Raw genomic sequence first — 16,324 nt, forward strand, 5'->3', positions numbered from 1 at the left:
AAAGAGTCAGCGGGAGGGAAAGAAGTGGAGATCAGCCTGGAACTACCATAACATCATGCTGTAGTGCTACATGGACAAAGCTCATCAGCTTTTGCAGTTCCTGTCTTTGGGATTTATACAGACCCAATACTTTGTCGGTAGCCACCATCTACAAATACACTAACAGTGCTGTCCCCAGTATAAACCTGAGCAAGAGAAATTCATGTGAACCTGCTGGAGAAGGCTCCTGCCTCCAAGCTCCCTCCACAGTCTGTGCAAGGAAAGCTGACTCCTGCCATGAATCTTCTCTTCCAGAAGAAGGGGCCTTATTTCCACCATTTACAAAGGGACCTCTTAGGACAGACCATATCCATCTAATGGCTATTTCAATCCATTCATTAACAATGGTTGGACCCTCCTTGGCGTGGCCAACAGAGCACCACATTCATTTCATCTAGGAAGTTGCAGCAGCTGTCTCTTTTGACAAGTCATGCGAGAGAAGAGGGATGAAAACAAACAAACTAACAAACAAACCACAGCTCTCAAATTTTCCATAAATGTGACCTCACGTTAAGAAGAAACACATTTTGGATACCCTACTGCTATCTCATTTTAGAGGAACTATGTTTACAATCATCTGAATTTTTCCTGGCTCCCTCCTTTCTTCCTCAGATGACATTGAACAATTCCCACCCTAAGCTAAGTGCTTTTGGTCAGCAGTGCAAAGACACCTCTCAAAAAATAAAAAGACAGTAATTAAACTATTAAAAAGTCCATGACTGTTTTCCATCAATATGCTAGCTCTTACAAGATGAAAGATATTGCAAAATAACCAAAGTCATAGAAAACATCCACAGCATACGCAGAAACCCTATATTTGTCTGATCTGCGTACCTTTAGATATGCAGCAAAGAGAGGTCCACACTGGTGTTAATAGAAGAAAAGGGGAAAAAAGTTCAGTTGTTCTGAATGAAGGATTAAGTTGAAGCCACTCTTCTGCCTCGTCCCATTATAATTTCATGAAGGCAGTTGAGTTCAGTAAACACTTCCAGGTCTCTCTGTGTTTGAATGTGTCCTGTTTTAAACAGGGGCAACCTCCATTTGGCTTTAAGAAATTCTTGGCACATGTTGGCCAAAGACCAAACACAGCAAGTTTAGAAACTTTATGGCTTAATGTCTTTACGTACCATTATTGGCACATCATTCAATCCCGTGACACGAGTATGTTTATCTCATTTAACTGTAAAGCACCAGAAGAGCAAACAAGCATACAATACAATGGATTTCCAGCTGCAAGTATCTCAGGTCACAGCTAAGATCAAAGAAGTAATTTCTGCAGAAGCTGGAGAAAGGAAGTCGACAATGTCAACAAAGGCAAAAGCCTTCCCCGAACTCCACGGGTCTTCCAGAGTCTGCTGGAAGCTCGGAACTACCAGCACCCTCACTGAAGACTGAAGAAGGTGGGCATACAGATAGCCTCATTTACTGCTCTGATGATACACTCTATGAAGCTTTTGCCTGAAGCAAGCAAGCCTTAGCTATGGTAGAAACCAGTCATTTCTCCCAAGGGAACATCACTGTTCCTGTGGAACAAAACCCCAGGACTGAGGGCAAGGTTAAAGTTACCATCACAGGAATAAGTTTGTAGCTCTGCATGTGCAGAAGAACCAAATGATTTCACCCCCCAAACTGATGAAGGATTGTCATTCAGCTGAGAGAGGACGTCTCAGCATTAGGACCCTTGGACCTGTATCAAATCAACTCCTCATCCTTCCCACTCCAAGAAAAAAGATGTCCGAAGAAAAAGGTTAAAAGAGCTACATGCACATTTATACTTCAACATACGCTCTGCAGTTTCAGCAAGCCGCAAACGTGACATATTGGTTTTAAAATAGGCATTTCCTGAGTTACACACTCCATCTGCCCTGGTTTGATACCATATCATAACACCTGCATCCAGAGAGACAAATAATCCTATTGTTTAATGCAGCCTAAAATTAAAGCTTATTCTTAGCTGGCCCATGGGCACCACTGCAGTAACCCTGATTAATAAAAGCAATATCTAACTGCCATTTTGTGCCAGGACTGGCCTGTATGCTGCGAGGTATTTGTAGTCAAAAGGAGGCAAATAGAGGATTTTATTCCCAAGCATAAGAATCAGCATTTCCTTCAGGGTCTTATTTTTATCCAAACTGTTTCTTGGAAATGGATTTGTGAAGCTTTACAGTTCACTGAAGTATCCGGGAAGACACGTTGTGATAGCTGAGAGAGTGCTATGCACAGCAATCCTCAGAAATCACCAGCATCCATTAATACTCCAGTTTTCCTTTACACACCCATCTTATTCTGCATCTTTCCCTCTAAGTTATCTGAAAGCAACTTAAATGGCATCCCGGTACATGGGATACTATCTTCATTAGAAAAGGGAGGCAGAATTTCTAAGGGAGTTGCCCAAAGTGCCTGCAGTAAGCGACAAGGCGAGGCACCTCCCCACTGCAATCTTAGTCCCCTTATACTCAGCAAAACCTTTGGCAGAGCTCCCAAAGTGACTGGATTTCCACCCAGGACATCCCAAATCCCAGCCTTTAGCTTTGTTAGGCATCACTACCTCATCATGACATACCAAGGAGACAGGAGAAGACAAAGGGGCTGGGCAGAGCTGGCTCCATGGGCCAAAGCAGTACAAGCTCAAACCTGAAAGGTATTCATTGCGGATTTCTGAATCTTAGTAATGTTTTCACTCACCAAGAAATTGCTGCAAGTGACTCCAGAGCCCACACCTCACTCAGAGCCAGTTGGACGCAGAGTCAAAAGAAAGCAATCAGACCAGTCAGTAAGAGGCTGCACACCTCTGAGCCACAAAAAATTTCCTCACAGATCTGTCATTCACTCCCCGGGAATAAAATAAAGATCTAACTGCATTCTGATTGACTGGCTTATTTGGTCTAATTTTTAAGAATAAGTGCTTATTTATTTAATCTGCTTAATCCACATCCTGGAGGCGTTCTGCTGTTTTCTCTTCCATCCCTGCCCCAGCAGATGTGTATTTATTCTTCCCCACTGGACCAGAAAGGAGCATGCCGTACCTCACTGACCAGTCTGCTGATGCAATACACAGCGGCGTGCCAAAAACATCGCTCCCTGCGCTCGAACCAGCGCTTTGTTCCTGCTGGGCAGGGCTGCTCCTTAGGTACCAGGAGGGTCTCCTGTAGAATGATCTTCCCTACTGGGAAGGATCAGAGACAGGATTCGGCTGGGGATTTGGCTTTCCACAGTCCTGCGGTTTCCAAGGGATGAAGCTGAAATTTTTGTTCATCACTACAATTTTTTTTTTTTTTTTCGGAAGACCCCACTCCGAGGCATCCAAACGCATGCCGTAGCACAGAAGCTAAGCGTTATCACTGTCTTCTCAAGACTTTAACCAGCAGCCCCCCTCCTACAAGCATGTGCAAAGTACCTACACCATCCAGACTGGGCAGGGTTGGAGGGCTTTTGTAGCATCACTTCCAAAACTGCATTTAAGGCAAAGCTGACTGCCATATTGAGGAGAACATGGACGGGAGTAACGGGCTGGCATGCATGTAAAAATAAACTGTCTTCTCCATGTACTGGAGAGCCAGCTCTCCAACATCTCAATAAACCTGCTTGCTTTGGAAGCTTTCCAGTCACATCTTTCTGCCCATGCTGTTGGATATATGTTTTATAAGCTCCCTTCTCCCAGCTAGAACGCCGCTGTTCCAAGCTTATTCCATTAATACTGCGTATGAAAATAAACCTCCCTGCATTTCTAGAAAACAACTGTTCCCTGGCAACAATTAGTGGAAACTGTTCTCTTTGGTATTCCACTTCGATTGAAGATTTAGGAAAGGGGGAGGGGACCCTTAATTCTCCTTCGCTGTGTTCAGTAAAACACAGAGCTCAGGGGACAGTTTTCTCCTTAAAAATAAAAGATTTCAAATATCTCAATTCCCAGAGACCGGGGGGGGGAAAAAAAAGGAAACCAAAAAAGCAGCCTAGACCATTGTAACTACTACAATCAGCTGTTCCACACTGAAAAACATGTTGTCCTCCATATCCCATTGCTATTAAAAAATGTGCAGCTTGAAATACAATGACTAATCCCACTTTTATAGCCAACTGACTAGAAAGAACATCTCTCTAAGATAAAAGAGAGCATTAGTGCTTGTTAGAACCAAAAATACCCACGGAAAATAGGAAATCTTAACTATTTTAATATTTAAAAAAAAAGTGTGCTAGAGCTCTAGGAAAATTTGGGTGTGGAAGTGCCTGAAAGGCCTTTGAAGTCGCGAGAAGTATGAAGGCTCCGCACTTTGTCACACGAAGACTGAACTGGCAATTTGTCAGAAGCCAAAGGGCTGCAGCTAATTATTCTGGATTTGCATAGCTTGTGAAACAAAAATAAATGCATGTCCCCATCAGAGGTACTTGTGATGATTTCCACTTCACTGCACATGTTTTCAATCTTACGCTCTCCAAACTAAGCCAAACAGATTTTTCTCCTGAAAAACAAGGTATATGGAGATGTTCTTTCTTTTCCTCGCCAGTGGACAAAGTCATAAGAAACAGAACGCTTTACTGGCTAAAGAAGAACTGACAATTTGCAATTCTGAATTTGCCCCCACATTAATGTGGAGGGCTGAAACTGAACAAAACCAAGCTTTTTTAATAAAAGTTCAAAACCAGCTTTATGGTTTAGAAACGATGCAAATCCCATCTTTGCTAAATTCCGTCAATAAAAAATAGATTTTATTTATTTATTTCTGTTAATGCCTCATTAGACAATCACTGCATAACTTTAGAAGTAGCCTCTCCTTTGAAATGGTGAGGGTAGAAACTATTAAGAAATGTTTCTGTTGAAGCACTTACTGACCCGCTGCCCACCCAGTGGCCACAGCAGACGTGCTTTGGGCACAAGTCACTGTGCAGTGCATCCCCATCCCGGGCCACCAGCTGAAGCCACTCCAGCTGAGCAGGCAGCTGCAAAGGGCTGGAGGAGTCAGCAAGAAAACTGAGGGGACGACAGGGAACATCTGAGGTTCTGAGAGATCCCCACACGTCCCCAGGGATCCGCGGCCGTTCCCTGTGCCGTGCAGCTGTGCCAGCACGATGCCCAGAACACCACTGGGGCTGGCACAGCACCAGCTCTCCTGCAGAGCTTGGACACGTCCCTGTCCATCATGCTACCTGGAAGCCAGTAACTGAACCTTACCTCTCAACTCACTACTTCTAACTGGAAAGCATGCCTGCATCCAGAAAAAAAAAGGTGAACTTATGTGAAGAGGAAAACGGATAAACAGCCCGTGTACTGTTGTGTTTTGAGTTACTTGTCTTTTGCTGGGCATAAGAGCTGGCTTCCCTCAAGACAGCTCACAACAGGGTAAGCTCCCTAAAGGAGAAGAAGGGGAAACAAATGAAAAACTCTGCTGCTCAACACAGGTAAACAACATTTCCACTATTAAGAAAACTTTGTCCAGCAGATTGACACCAAGACATCCCCCAACCAGAAGCAGGGCTAGCAGAACGGATGGGCGAGGTGACACAAAGCTTTCTAGTAATGCTGGGTGGGAAAAGAGCACACTTCTGAGACATCCCTTGCTCACTACAAGTACACGCATCAGGACATATTAAACAACGCATGTGCTGGGCAAGTCACGATTGCACGTGGCCATTCATCCTGTTCTAGCAGAGCATCGGTGTTCCAGGTGTGCCTCTGGGGCACAAATTCCTGGTATAGGTTAGTCTGGCATCTCAGCTATGCTGGGAAATTTGAAACCATGAAGTATGTCTACACAAGTCCTGTCTAGTTCTGTCCAAGTGTTTCGCAAAACACTCTTCCAATAAAGAAATGACTAGCCATTAAGCTACAGACATCAGAAAAAAAAAGCACTTGTGCATCCTACATACATTGATACAGTGAAGAGTAACTGAAGCAACATGTTGAAGGACAGCAACTTCAGACCAACAGATAAAATGGAATTTGTTCTCTGCTCAGCTAATCACAGTATCATTGAATTCATCTCATACAGCCACCTTGCTGCTTAAGTGTACACAGCAGGCACTAGGCACGTAAAACAAATGCAGACAGTGGATTGGAAAGCACTGGGCTATTATTGAAGTAATAGTGTATCACAGAATGACACAAATTGAGGCTAGCTTTCTCCCCATGCTGCTTGTGAAGCTGTGCTTTGCACATGCTGCTTGTATTTATCAACCTGGGGAGGCTGTATCAGAACCGATAAAAGAAGCTGCTCCTTAGCTCTGAGCAATAGGAGGTACAAGTAAGGAAGATGATGCTGTAGTGGTGAAAGGCTGCTGGAAATACGGCTAAATCCAGCCAGTAAAGTATGCGCCTTCCTTCCTTGTAATATCACGCAGCTCTCAGATAACCACACACCAGGTAAGCACCAGGAAGAGTGAAATCTATGATACACGGCTCTTCTAAGGATACAAAATAGGCCAGAAGGAAAGAGCATTTCTCCCCCTTTGATCTTCCAGGGCTACAGTTCTCTAAGGTATTATTCACAGCAACACAGCTGTCACGGTAACATAATTCCTTTTGCAAGTTGGCATCATCACTTAAGTACCATCTCACGTGAATACAACCATTCAGAACTGGGAAACACAAAACGTAGCCAACACCTGAACTTAACAGTACATGGGCTAAAGCCCCACAGCAGTTCAGTGTCACTTCTCTGTGCCCTGGGTTGCAAGAACTTGCCTTCTGCCACAGCTTTGTTTCAAAGAACAGCTCCTACTTCTGATAGGCCTGACCATCCTTAAGAGCAGTAAGCACAGACTAACATCACCTCATCAACTATTAGATTTTACTCATTAACAAAGATGGGAAAGGCCCACTTCATCTCCACTTTGGATACCTGTTTGCTTACAACTAGATAAGTTCAACACACACCACAAAAGGGGATCCACTGTTTCCAAAAACAGTATTCATAGCAGAGAAGTGAATGGAAAAAAAATGAATATAGTTTTTACTCACCTGTACTACTTCCACTCCTCTTTTGCTGAAAAAAAGAAAAGAAAAAAAGGAATGGTTATTATTGGAAACGTGGGAAAGATGTAACAAACAGTAATGGAAAAACATTGTTTCACGCTAAAATGCAAACAATAAACATTGGTACCCGATTCAAATTCGGGCGAGCACTTCCCTGGTTCCATTCCCTGCCTAGGAAGCACCTCGGCAGCTTCTGAGCCGTGGCCCCGGAGGGACGCAGGACGCATGCTAAGCAGCTGCCCTGCTGGGAATGCTGCAGCTGCCCGCAGGGCAGAGGTGGGCACTGGGTGCTGCGGGGGAGGGAGCACCTCGATTTCAGTCGTACATCGAAACGCTGAGGGCTGCAATTGGTAGAGCCAGCTCAGGCAAATCTGTAGACGTGGCTCATCTACTCTGCCAGCATGAGAATTGAGATTCAGGTATACGCAGCCCGGCAACGCTCAGTCACTGCATCTGACAAGTTATCAAGGAAAACAAGCCACTTCTGCTTTAGTCTGGAGAGGAGTACTGAATCTCTGGCACAGAGCCCAGCTGTTCCTACGCCAGGCCACTTTCCCACTATATGCAGGCTATTTAAATATATTATAACCTTTTCACTTTGAAGACGTAGGGAATTTAAGAATGAAAAGCCTCAGCGAGGACATGACTGGAATCTCTTCCTCGTTCCCACTAATCCCATATGTGAAAGTCAAAGACCCTTTTGGGGCAGGCCGCAGAGCAGCGCTGCCTGCCTCTGTCTGCAGCACCCGTCTATCTAAGGGCGCCTGTGTTGTCGTCCCCAGTCGCAACTGCTGCACACTGCTGAATACACAATGGTTCCTCCAGTTTTCTGTCCAATACAGTAAGTCTTTCTTTTGGAAAGCCACTACAAAGCTGCCCAAAGGGACAGGCAATCCATCAGCATCCACGACACAAATTGCTCCCTTCTTACACTTCACAAGCCCGAAGTTTCTCTGGCCAAGAAGCAGCATGCATGCACTGCACAACCGCAACAGAGCTCATCCTTCCTCAGCAAGGAAATTAAAAAGAAAATGAAACCAAGCACCTCTTACAGAGAATTTCAAAGCCCTCTTACAGATAACGGCAGCCCATAACTGGTGGGCGATTGATACGTTGCCATTACAGCGTGGGAAGCATTGCCGCAGAACGTCACCTGAGGCTAGCCAGATGCATTCCAACTGTGTTTTGGGAAGAAAAAAGACCCTTGCAGAGAAAGAGTTAATAGCCAAATTGTTGAAACAATGACTTTCACACAGCTAAGCAAGATAAACAAGAAATATGAGGTAGGAAGTGCTTTTTTGTAAATCAGTGCAGCAGCCCACTCAGAAGCATTCCAAGTAATATAAGCTAAGACTTAAAATAACAAAACGAGCTACGCTTTTGCTGTGTCTGCCCTGGAGTAAACAGAACAACTCCGAACTACCATTAAAATATGCCAGGCTTCAGAAAGGGCTGCTCCAGAGCTCCTTGAAGGATAGAGCTTGATGGGAAAGGCTGCATTTTTTGCCATGCATGCATACACGCTGAATAAGCTTTGTCCTACTTTGAAGAAGAAAAATACTTGCAAGCTGGCTGCCAGAGCCACTTGAGAAAGAATTGGTCTAAAGGTTTTCTACAATGCCCCCAAAATGGACTCTGCAAATTTACTGGGATTTACTGAAGCTGACTGTACTGCACCAGCAGAAGGCAGAAGCCAGCCTAGGGTTTTCGTTTACGCTAGCACAGGAGCAGTACGAGGAGAGGCGCCGGGTGCTGGGTATGCCATCATACATGCTTAAACAGCTAGGGGAAGGAGGAGGTGATTAGCAAGGTTGGCTTGCAGTGCTGGGTCTTCCTCTTTCTCACTAGTGGGATTTCCCCTCTAATTTGAAACATTAGAGCTTTTAATACTTAAACCCAGGAGACAAGAAACCATAGAAGCATACATATTTAGAGGATTAGTTAATTTGGGAAAAGTCCTCTACCAAAATAGCTTTTTTTGTAGCACACAACACGTGCTGAGCACGCAGCACCACATAACCACACCAATTGTCCCACATCCCAGGCAAAAGGGCTTGGGCCTAGCACAGGAAGCAGGCTGGTCCCACAAACACAAACTCCAGGACCCCATAAAATTAACAGGCAGAAGGAAGCAGGCTGCAGGCCACAGGCGATGGACAGGCCAACGAGGGGCCGTCCATGAGGGACAGGCGGCGGCGCTGAGGTGACTGCCGAGCTAACTGCTGGGGGAGGCTGCAGCGAGGGGCACAGGAACGCGCCCAAGGCAGGCACGAGGCCTGACCCAAAGGTGCTGTCCCCTGGCACCGTGACCACTGCTTGTCGCTGCTCTGTCCGTGGGCCTTCCTTCCTTCCCTCCATGTAGCCTGACACCCAGCCACATCCTTCCCAAGGAAGGGCTCCGACTCCCTGCTCACCCAGCCACCTCATGGCAGAGGCAACCCACAGCAGGCCCGTTTTTCTGAGGGGCCTCAGAAAGACGGATCCTCACTTGCCATATTTCCCTCCTCCTTCCAAAGAGGCAGCAAAACTGCATCAAAGCAAGACCATCTGCCTGCGTTCCTTGAGCAGATGTTTGAGAACTGGTCAGTTCTCCACAAGGCTCCCAGAGGTCACTGTTCTGAGGAGGCACTGCGTTCCAAAGAACATCTAGGCAGGAATCCTACACTGCAATCATCAGCCCAAGGGGAAGAAAAATATTTAACCAAATTTAAGCAAATAAGAGAACCTCTGGGGAAAAAGAGAAGGGAAAAAGCGGTTGAAAGTGGTAAAACCAAACAATTTACAGCAAAGCTTCAATGCCTTCAGCTGGCACAGTACACCTAAACCTATGGGGACTTACCCAGAGGCAGCACAAATTTCCGACTAGTGCTTCCAGTGCACACTTACTTCAGGACAAAGCTCTCGTTTAATCATACAATACAACATTTAAAGGAAAAACAGACACGTATAAATTACCCGCAACACTGAATAAAACCCAGAAGCTTGTTACGATTGATTGGTTGTATACCTGAAGCCAGAGGACAACTCTACTGGATAATGCGAGCCTCACCACATGCAACAGTGATTAAAATCAATACCACGCCAGTTGACTTCACGTTTAAGCTTGGATGACCTATGGATTTAGGAAAGCGTTCAATATCAAGTTACTATGAGCCCATGAACTGTTTTTTATCACAGTCTCAAACTATGCAGAATAGCTTTGGTTGCTTGCTTGCTTTAACATCCAAAGTAAACAGCTTGGACTAATTCCCCATGGCATCTAGGACCTGAACGTTATAGAGAATGACAGCTACAAAGGGAAAATGATGCTCAGGTCATACATTACAGCCATGGTTCAATTAAGTAGCATATTTTTGCTGTCTGGTCTGAGTGATGGATTGAGAAATACCACACAATTTACAATTTGAAAAGTAAAAAGCAATCATGATATCTGTTTTAATAGCCTAAGAAGTTATTAATGCACGCAGTGAAGTTCATTTTCTCATATATGAGAATGTTTCACCTCCAGATGCACACATTTAAAAAATTGCAAATAATAATATATTGCTTTGACATAAAACAAAAAGCATTTTTCCAGAAAAGCCGTATATTGGCTTCAAAGGGAGTTGCATAAATATTAATGAATCGGAGAAAAAACCTGCAGCCGCTACGGCTTTCTACCACGCTGAAATTATCAGACACAGGAAGACACCATGCAAAGAATACCAAAGCAAAGTGCAAAAACCAGCAAAGGCCGGCCATCCACAGCCTCGCAGACATCCTGTTCCTCTTCCAGGCACAAAGGCGAGCTCAGATAATCTGCACCAGGTTCACCAGCGGCAGAGTACCTTGCACTTTTCTCAGTGGAGATCTGCCAGGATCCTTGCTTTTATTATTTCTCAGGACTGCCCACTAGAGATGCAAGCAACCAGCAACCCCAGCTCACACTGAAGTTAACTGGAGGCACCTGAAATACTGCTAGATACAGCTGTAACAGGGGCAATTTTTTTGTTGTTGTTCTCAACCTATTAAGCAGGGGATTAATCAGAGGTAATTTTGCCAACTTAAATCCAACTATTCATACCTTTCAGTAAGCATTTTCTCTTCTTTGGTCAGTATTTTTGAAAGATTTATGACTGAAATGGGTGAGAAACTGGCATTTGGAGTGGGATGTGTGTGGGGGGAAATCCTCAGCTTCCTCTGTCTCTCCATAAAGCATCACAGATCCAAAGGAGAAGGGCAGTAAAGTACAGTCAAGTAGCAACAGATAATGCAGTACAGGAGAGAAGAGGTCTCATTTAGAGTTTTAAGTGCTCGTTAAATGGGATGAAGAAATGAGACTTCTGGCTGTCTCAGAGGACTTTTTACGCACAAAAATCACAGGGGGTAGCCCCATTTGTGTATTTCATTTCATCCTTGTTTTTATAAATAGGGAACAGTCCTTGCAATAGGAGCCCCCGTACATCAGAGACTACGGCACTGTAAGTGATTTTCACACTGCCATCCCCTTCACACATGACATTTGGTAGAGCCATCTGATCTTCTCTACATCTTGAAAGCATTATATTATCCCATTTACAGCTATAAAAATGCTGCTTAGAGGGCCGCATCAGAACACAGGGCCAGGAAATGGACCAGAAAATCGGAGAGCATTTTGGTAGGGCAGGCAGCGGCATCACTCGGGCATTTACCTGAGGCACCACAATGCTTCCACACACCTCAACTTCCCACCACAACACAGGCAAACATTCACCGGCACCTCAGAGCAAAGAGCCAGCTAGAAGCCCACTAACCCATTATGCTGCCAGACCAGAGACAAACTGAAGCATCCAACATCACAACTTCAGAGGTTCAAGCTGCAGGGAGGAGGAAGCCGCAAAAGCAACCAGACACTTCAAACAGTAACTAGAGGAAATAGTATTCAGTGACTAAGGGCAGTTTAAGACTAAGTTTCAGTAATGGGTTAAGGAAACACAACAGGGTTACTACTTTCAGCATTAAAGAACAGGCATTGCAGAAATAAAATCTGTAAGTACCAAGTCATAAAAGCCATCAAGTCATTAACTACAAACTTAAAAGGGTCTGCTTTCGTCTGTTTAAACTGGACATTCAAGACACGTCAGTGGTGCTGACCTCTGCAGGACATTCTTCCTGAAACTAGTGACCCCAAGGTCTGGGAGCCCATACTCGCTGTTTTCCCAGCAGGGACACAAAACCACTGTCTTTTAAGAAAAAAAGAAATTGAGGAGCCATCGTGGGAAGAAGGAATGATTAACAGCTGCACAGAAAAATGATTAAAGACAATGAGCTATTCATCCTACCAGACATTCAAAGACATATTTAGTACCTGATGGCAATTATGAGCAATTATGCAGGGGTCAGCCTTCAACCACGGGCACACAACACCGGTGGGACCTTCAGACATTAGCAGATCCAGTTTCCAGCTATGGCAGCCAGCCACACCACGTGCTGTCTTTATAAACTTATTAAAAATCATCTTCAAACCAAGCTGCCTTGGCACTGTATCTTCCATTACAGGACATAATTCCCCCAAAGGTCAGAGTCCTTCAGATTTGCTTGCTAAATTGTTCCAGCCCCATCCTTTGGCTTCGATAAACCGCTTGCCTCCTTAAGCACTGCAAAGGGCATGCACGTCCTCCCTGTGCCAAGCTCCCTTTGTCTCTCCATGACCCCAATCGCCCTACTGTTAATATGACCCTGTGCAAAAAGCAAACATATGACCCATCCCTTTCAAAAGCCTTTCTAAGGTCACGAGGCACCGGTGATGGCTGAAAGACACCTGAGAAGGGGCAGCGCAATCACAAGGCAGAGGAGCGTATTGCTGCTGGGGACAGATACATTTATCTTTTACATATATTTTAAACTCTTACTGTAGAAGCTATCACAGGCTTCTAGAAACATAGACATATTTACAAACAAAATGAGCAATAACCTCGCACAAAAGGGTCTATAAATATGAAAAATACTTAATATTGCATATTTGCTCTCCAGTGCCATAATAAGTTCAATTAGCTGTTACACTGAGGCAGAAGTTTTCTGCATGCATTGGTAAAACTCGGTACTATAACCATAAGACTTAAGAGTAGATTTTATTGTCCGAAATCATGCTTCTAAAAATTTACATTTTGTATTGTTCTTCGTGAGCCTCCTCTGATATTAGTTTAAGCCAGCAGTCACAAATTACTAGCTTCTTGTTCCCTTGTATCACAAAGTCATTAGCCAGCAAGAAAGATCCTAAAAGTTCCTTCTCCATTGTCACTGGAGCTCACTGGAGCCCTGGAAATCAAGTACGCAGATTTTCTTCACCAAGGGAATCTTCACACAACTCGGGAAAGAAGGGCAGTCCTCTCATTGGTGACGAGGTGCATTAGCTAGCTGATGGGTAATTTGTTTACCTCTAAATTTCCAGATGTTGCCAAAATACAGGGAAACCTATTTCCAATTTCTTAACAGCTATTATACTGACATAGGAAGGCAAACATTACTGTCTCCTCGCTCTGCTAGCACCAAATTGGAGTGCAAGGAAGCTAAAGCCATACTGAAAGGTTTGCCACGGAAAGGCTCCCATACTGAAGCTGAATGCAAAACTCAGGCCGACTTGAAGTTTTCACCAGCATCGTGGCTGGTAATGCCAGAACTGCTCTAGGCTGATAGCTAGTGCCAAGGGGTCCTGCCAATTCTCACCTGCACCAGCTGAGTTTTAATAAGCACATGAGTTTTCAGTTTTCCAGATGACAACCTAAGTGGAATCCTAAGAGGAATTCATCTTCAGTAGTTAATTCCACAAGCCCACGCCAGCACTCAAAGCAATGCCTCTACATCCCAAACAGCACAGAGCATTAAACTGCTCTCTCACTGGCTGCTCGGAGAAACCTGTTTCATCACAAGCAAAAGCACACTCCACGTGCTCAAAAAGCACAACGTAACGGGAAGCCGCTGTGCAAAGTGGGATTAAAAAGGATTGACAGAACAATGCTGTTTCAAAAAGTGAACAAGTTGGGATGGTCACACACTGTATGGACACAAACTGTAACACAGAACAAAGAGCACTAAATTTAAAGAAACACTCAGCAACCCTGCTGCCAATTAATTGTGGATGTTTACTCTTAGGAAATACCCTGAAGCTCTTGTGCCTACAGCTAACACGTTTCTCATGCTGACGCTCCCAAAAGTCAGTCCTTCTAACTTTAAGCTCAGACATCTCTCAAACAAAACTAGCAAAAAGCATCAGTGAAATGCCTGCTCTCGTCGACTGAGATACCATCAAATCTCAAGTCAGCTGAAGTACAGCTCCTCCAAACTCCACCGTAACTATGTTGGCCCTGCATTGCTTCCGAGCAGTACCACTCTCAAACAGAACAGCTTTACCAGTAAATCCTTGAACGGCATCAGACGAGCTGATCGAGCCTTCTGCCTGCCTCCTTTCCAAGGCCGCACCTTTTGCGACAGGAACTGAGAATTAACACGAGCTGGCGCAATGCACGGGGAGTTGAACCAAGGCCCTTCAGCCTACGTACCTATGAAACCGTCCAGCAACCAGAGCCTCGCCCACCTTTAAACGCCACAGCTGAGGCGCTACGAGGCAGCTCAGCGCACACTGCAGCTCTCACCTGAGGACGCGGCCAGCTTCTGCCTTCTGCAGCCCGCGCTGCTTCTCTCACTGCCAAAGTCTCCTGAGCTGGCCAGTTAAGAGCTGCCTCACGGGGATCTTCTTGTACTACAGAAAAAAGCTAGACTGAGGTGTAGGTCCATTCCGACTGGCAAAGGAAAACAGGATGAGAAGGGCAGAGAAGAACGCACGTTTTTGTTCCAGCACAGGTAAGGCTGTCAAAGTGAGGGGGGGAAAAAGCTCCACCCCACATTTGTGAAAGCCCTTCTTCTGGAAGGGCAGCAAAATCATGGTGCTCATACAGATTTCTATCTAGACAGAGAGCAGCTCTCAGAAATAAAAGATTTAAGGCGGATGCAAGCAAGCCTTCATTTATTCTGGAGCTTCCTTTAGGCTCCTGCCTCTCCATTCGTTATGGCCCAACATAAAATTACTTACTTTCCAATATAGTTTTTAATTTTTAACTCGTGTACACCACGGCTTGTAAAACCTGCATGCATATTTTATGAGCAGCTTTCTCTCAGAACTGTAACAACCGCCAACGTCTCCTTATTAAAACAGCTGCCTCTCGTGTCTCGGTTAACAAATACACTCAGGGCTTCTGGGGCTCCTATAAGGTGAGAGGAGGTTTACAGAGACAGCACGCATTTCTCCTTTCATGTGGACAATACAGAAGCATGACATGTATTAAGACACCCAGAAAGTTGTTTCATTAGTGATTTTAAACTTAAGAGCATATGTCTCTGCATTTACCTGTAAACCTAACTACCCATATATCTCACTATATCAAGAGAGAGAGAGCGTTTCAGATTAAATATTGACGTCATGCCCTACATATAAACCTTCCCAATGCCTCCCTGTTCTATTTGAACAGGGAATTCACACTGAAGAAATGCAACACATCTGGTAAGCTAACCTAAAATGGGCATAGCTCTGCGGACGGCAGCTGTCTTTTTTTGGAAGGGGAAAGAGAACAGAAGAGAAAGACAGAGAAAAGGTGAACTGGGCTGGTCTCTCAAGGTCACACAACGATTTTGATTGCCCCATCTGTCTCAGCCTACAGTAAGCAGACTTTCTGAAAGCTTTTGACAATTGCCCTGAGAACCTGACCCTTCCGGGGCCTTTCTCAGCTCTAGGCACCTGCCGCAGTCATCTGTAACAATCTTCTTGCTGGAGCCTGCCCACGGCTACCTGACAAAAGCACCCAGGAAAGCAAACTGTATTAGGAGCACTCATTTACTAGAGCTGTTATCCATGTTTTGTCCTACCTAGACCAGAATCCCTCTGGGCAGCGAATCTGTAAAGCACCCACCAAGCTTTCATTTAGAAGTGGCTTTTGTTCCACCACCCCTGAAACCAAATGCTCAACTTCCACTGCAGCTTCGCAAGCCGCTGGCAAACAGCCTTGAATAAACCTTTTACAAGTTTTACATAGGCCAGACACCCACTGAGACATCCATGAGAAACGTGTAATACACTTTTTTTCCTCACTTCTTGGATCTCTGGAAGAGACTGGGCATTTTTTGGCAGAAATCAGAGACTTCTTTAAGCTCAGCACCTTGCCATGCAAAAAGGAGTTTATTCATTTCCAGCCAGGCTTCAAGTAAGATATATAGGTGTCTGGGGCTTTTTCCTGCATGCAAAGCTTCGTTACACAAACAAGAGAAAGTTAACACAAGACAGTTAACATGTCTGCTCACTACAGA

The 16,324-nt window shown here is 44.8% G+C and overlaps 1 protein-coding gene across 2 annotated transcripts in view; it reads right to left on the reverse strand.

Annotated features, from left to right (window-relative positions):
• Nucleotides 1–16,324, reverse strand: part of ITPK1 (inositol-tetrakisphosphate 1-kinase) — a 143,079-nt gene that overhangs the window by 103,375 nt on the left and 23,380 nt on the right. For both annotated transcript variants that reach the window (XM_083839833.1, XM_083839835.1), the window contains exon 3: nt 6,995–7,019. In XM_083839833.1, the coding sequence (XP_083695959.1) occupies nt 6,995–7,019 (25 nt within the window). The remainder of the gene's footprint in view (nt 1–6,994; nt 7,020–16,324) is intronic.

This window comes from Anser anser (genome assembly GCF_964211835.1).
Source record: "Anser anser genome assembly, chromosome: 5".
In the NCBI taxonomy this organism is placed as follows: Eukaryota; Metazoa; Chordata; class Aves; order Anseriformes; family Anatidae; genus Anser; species Anser anser.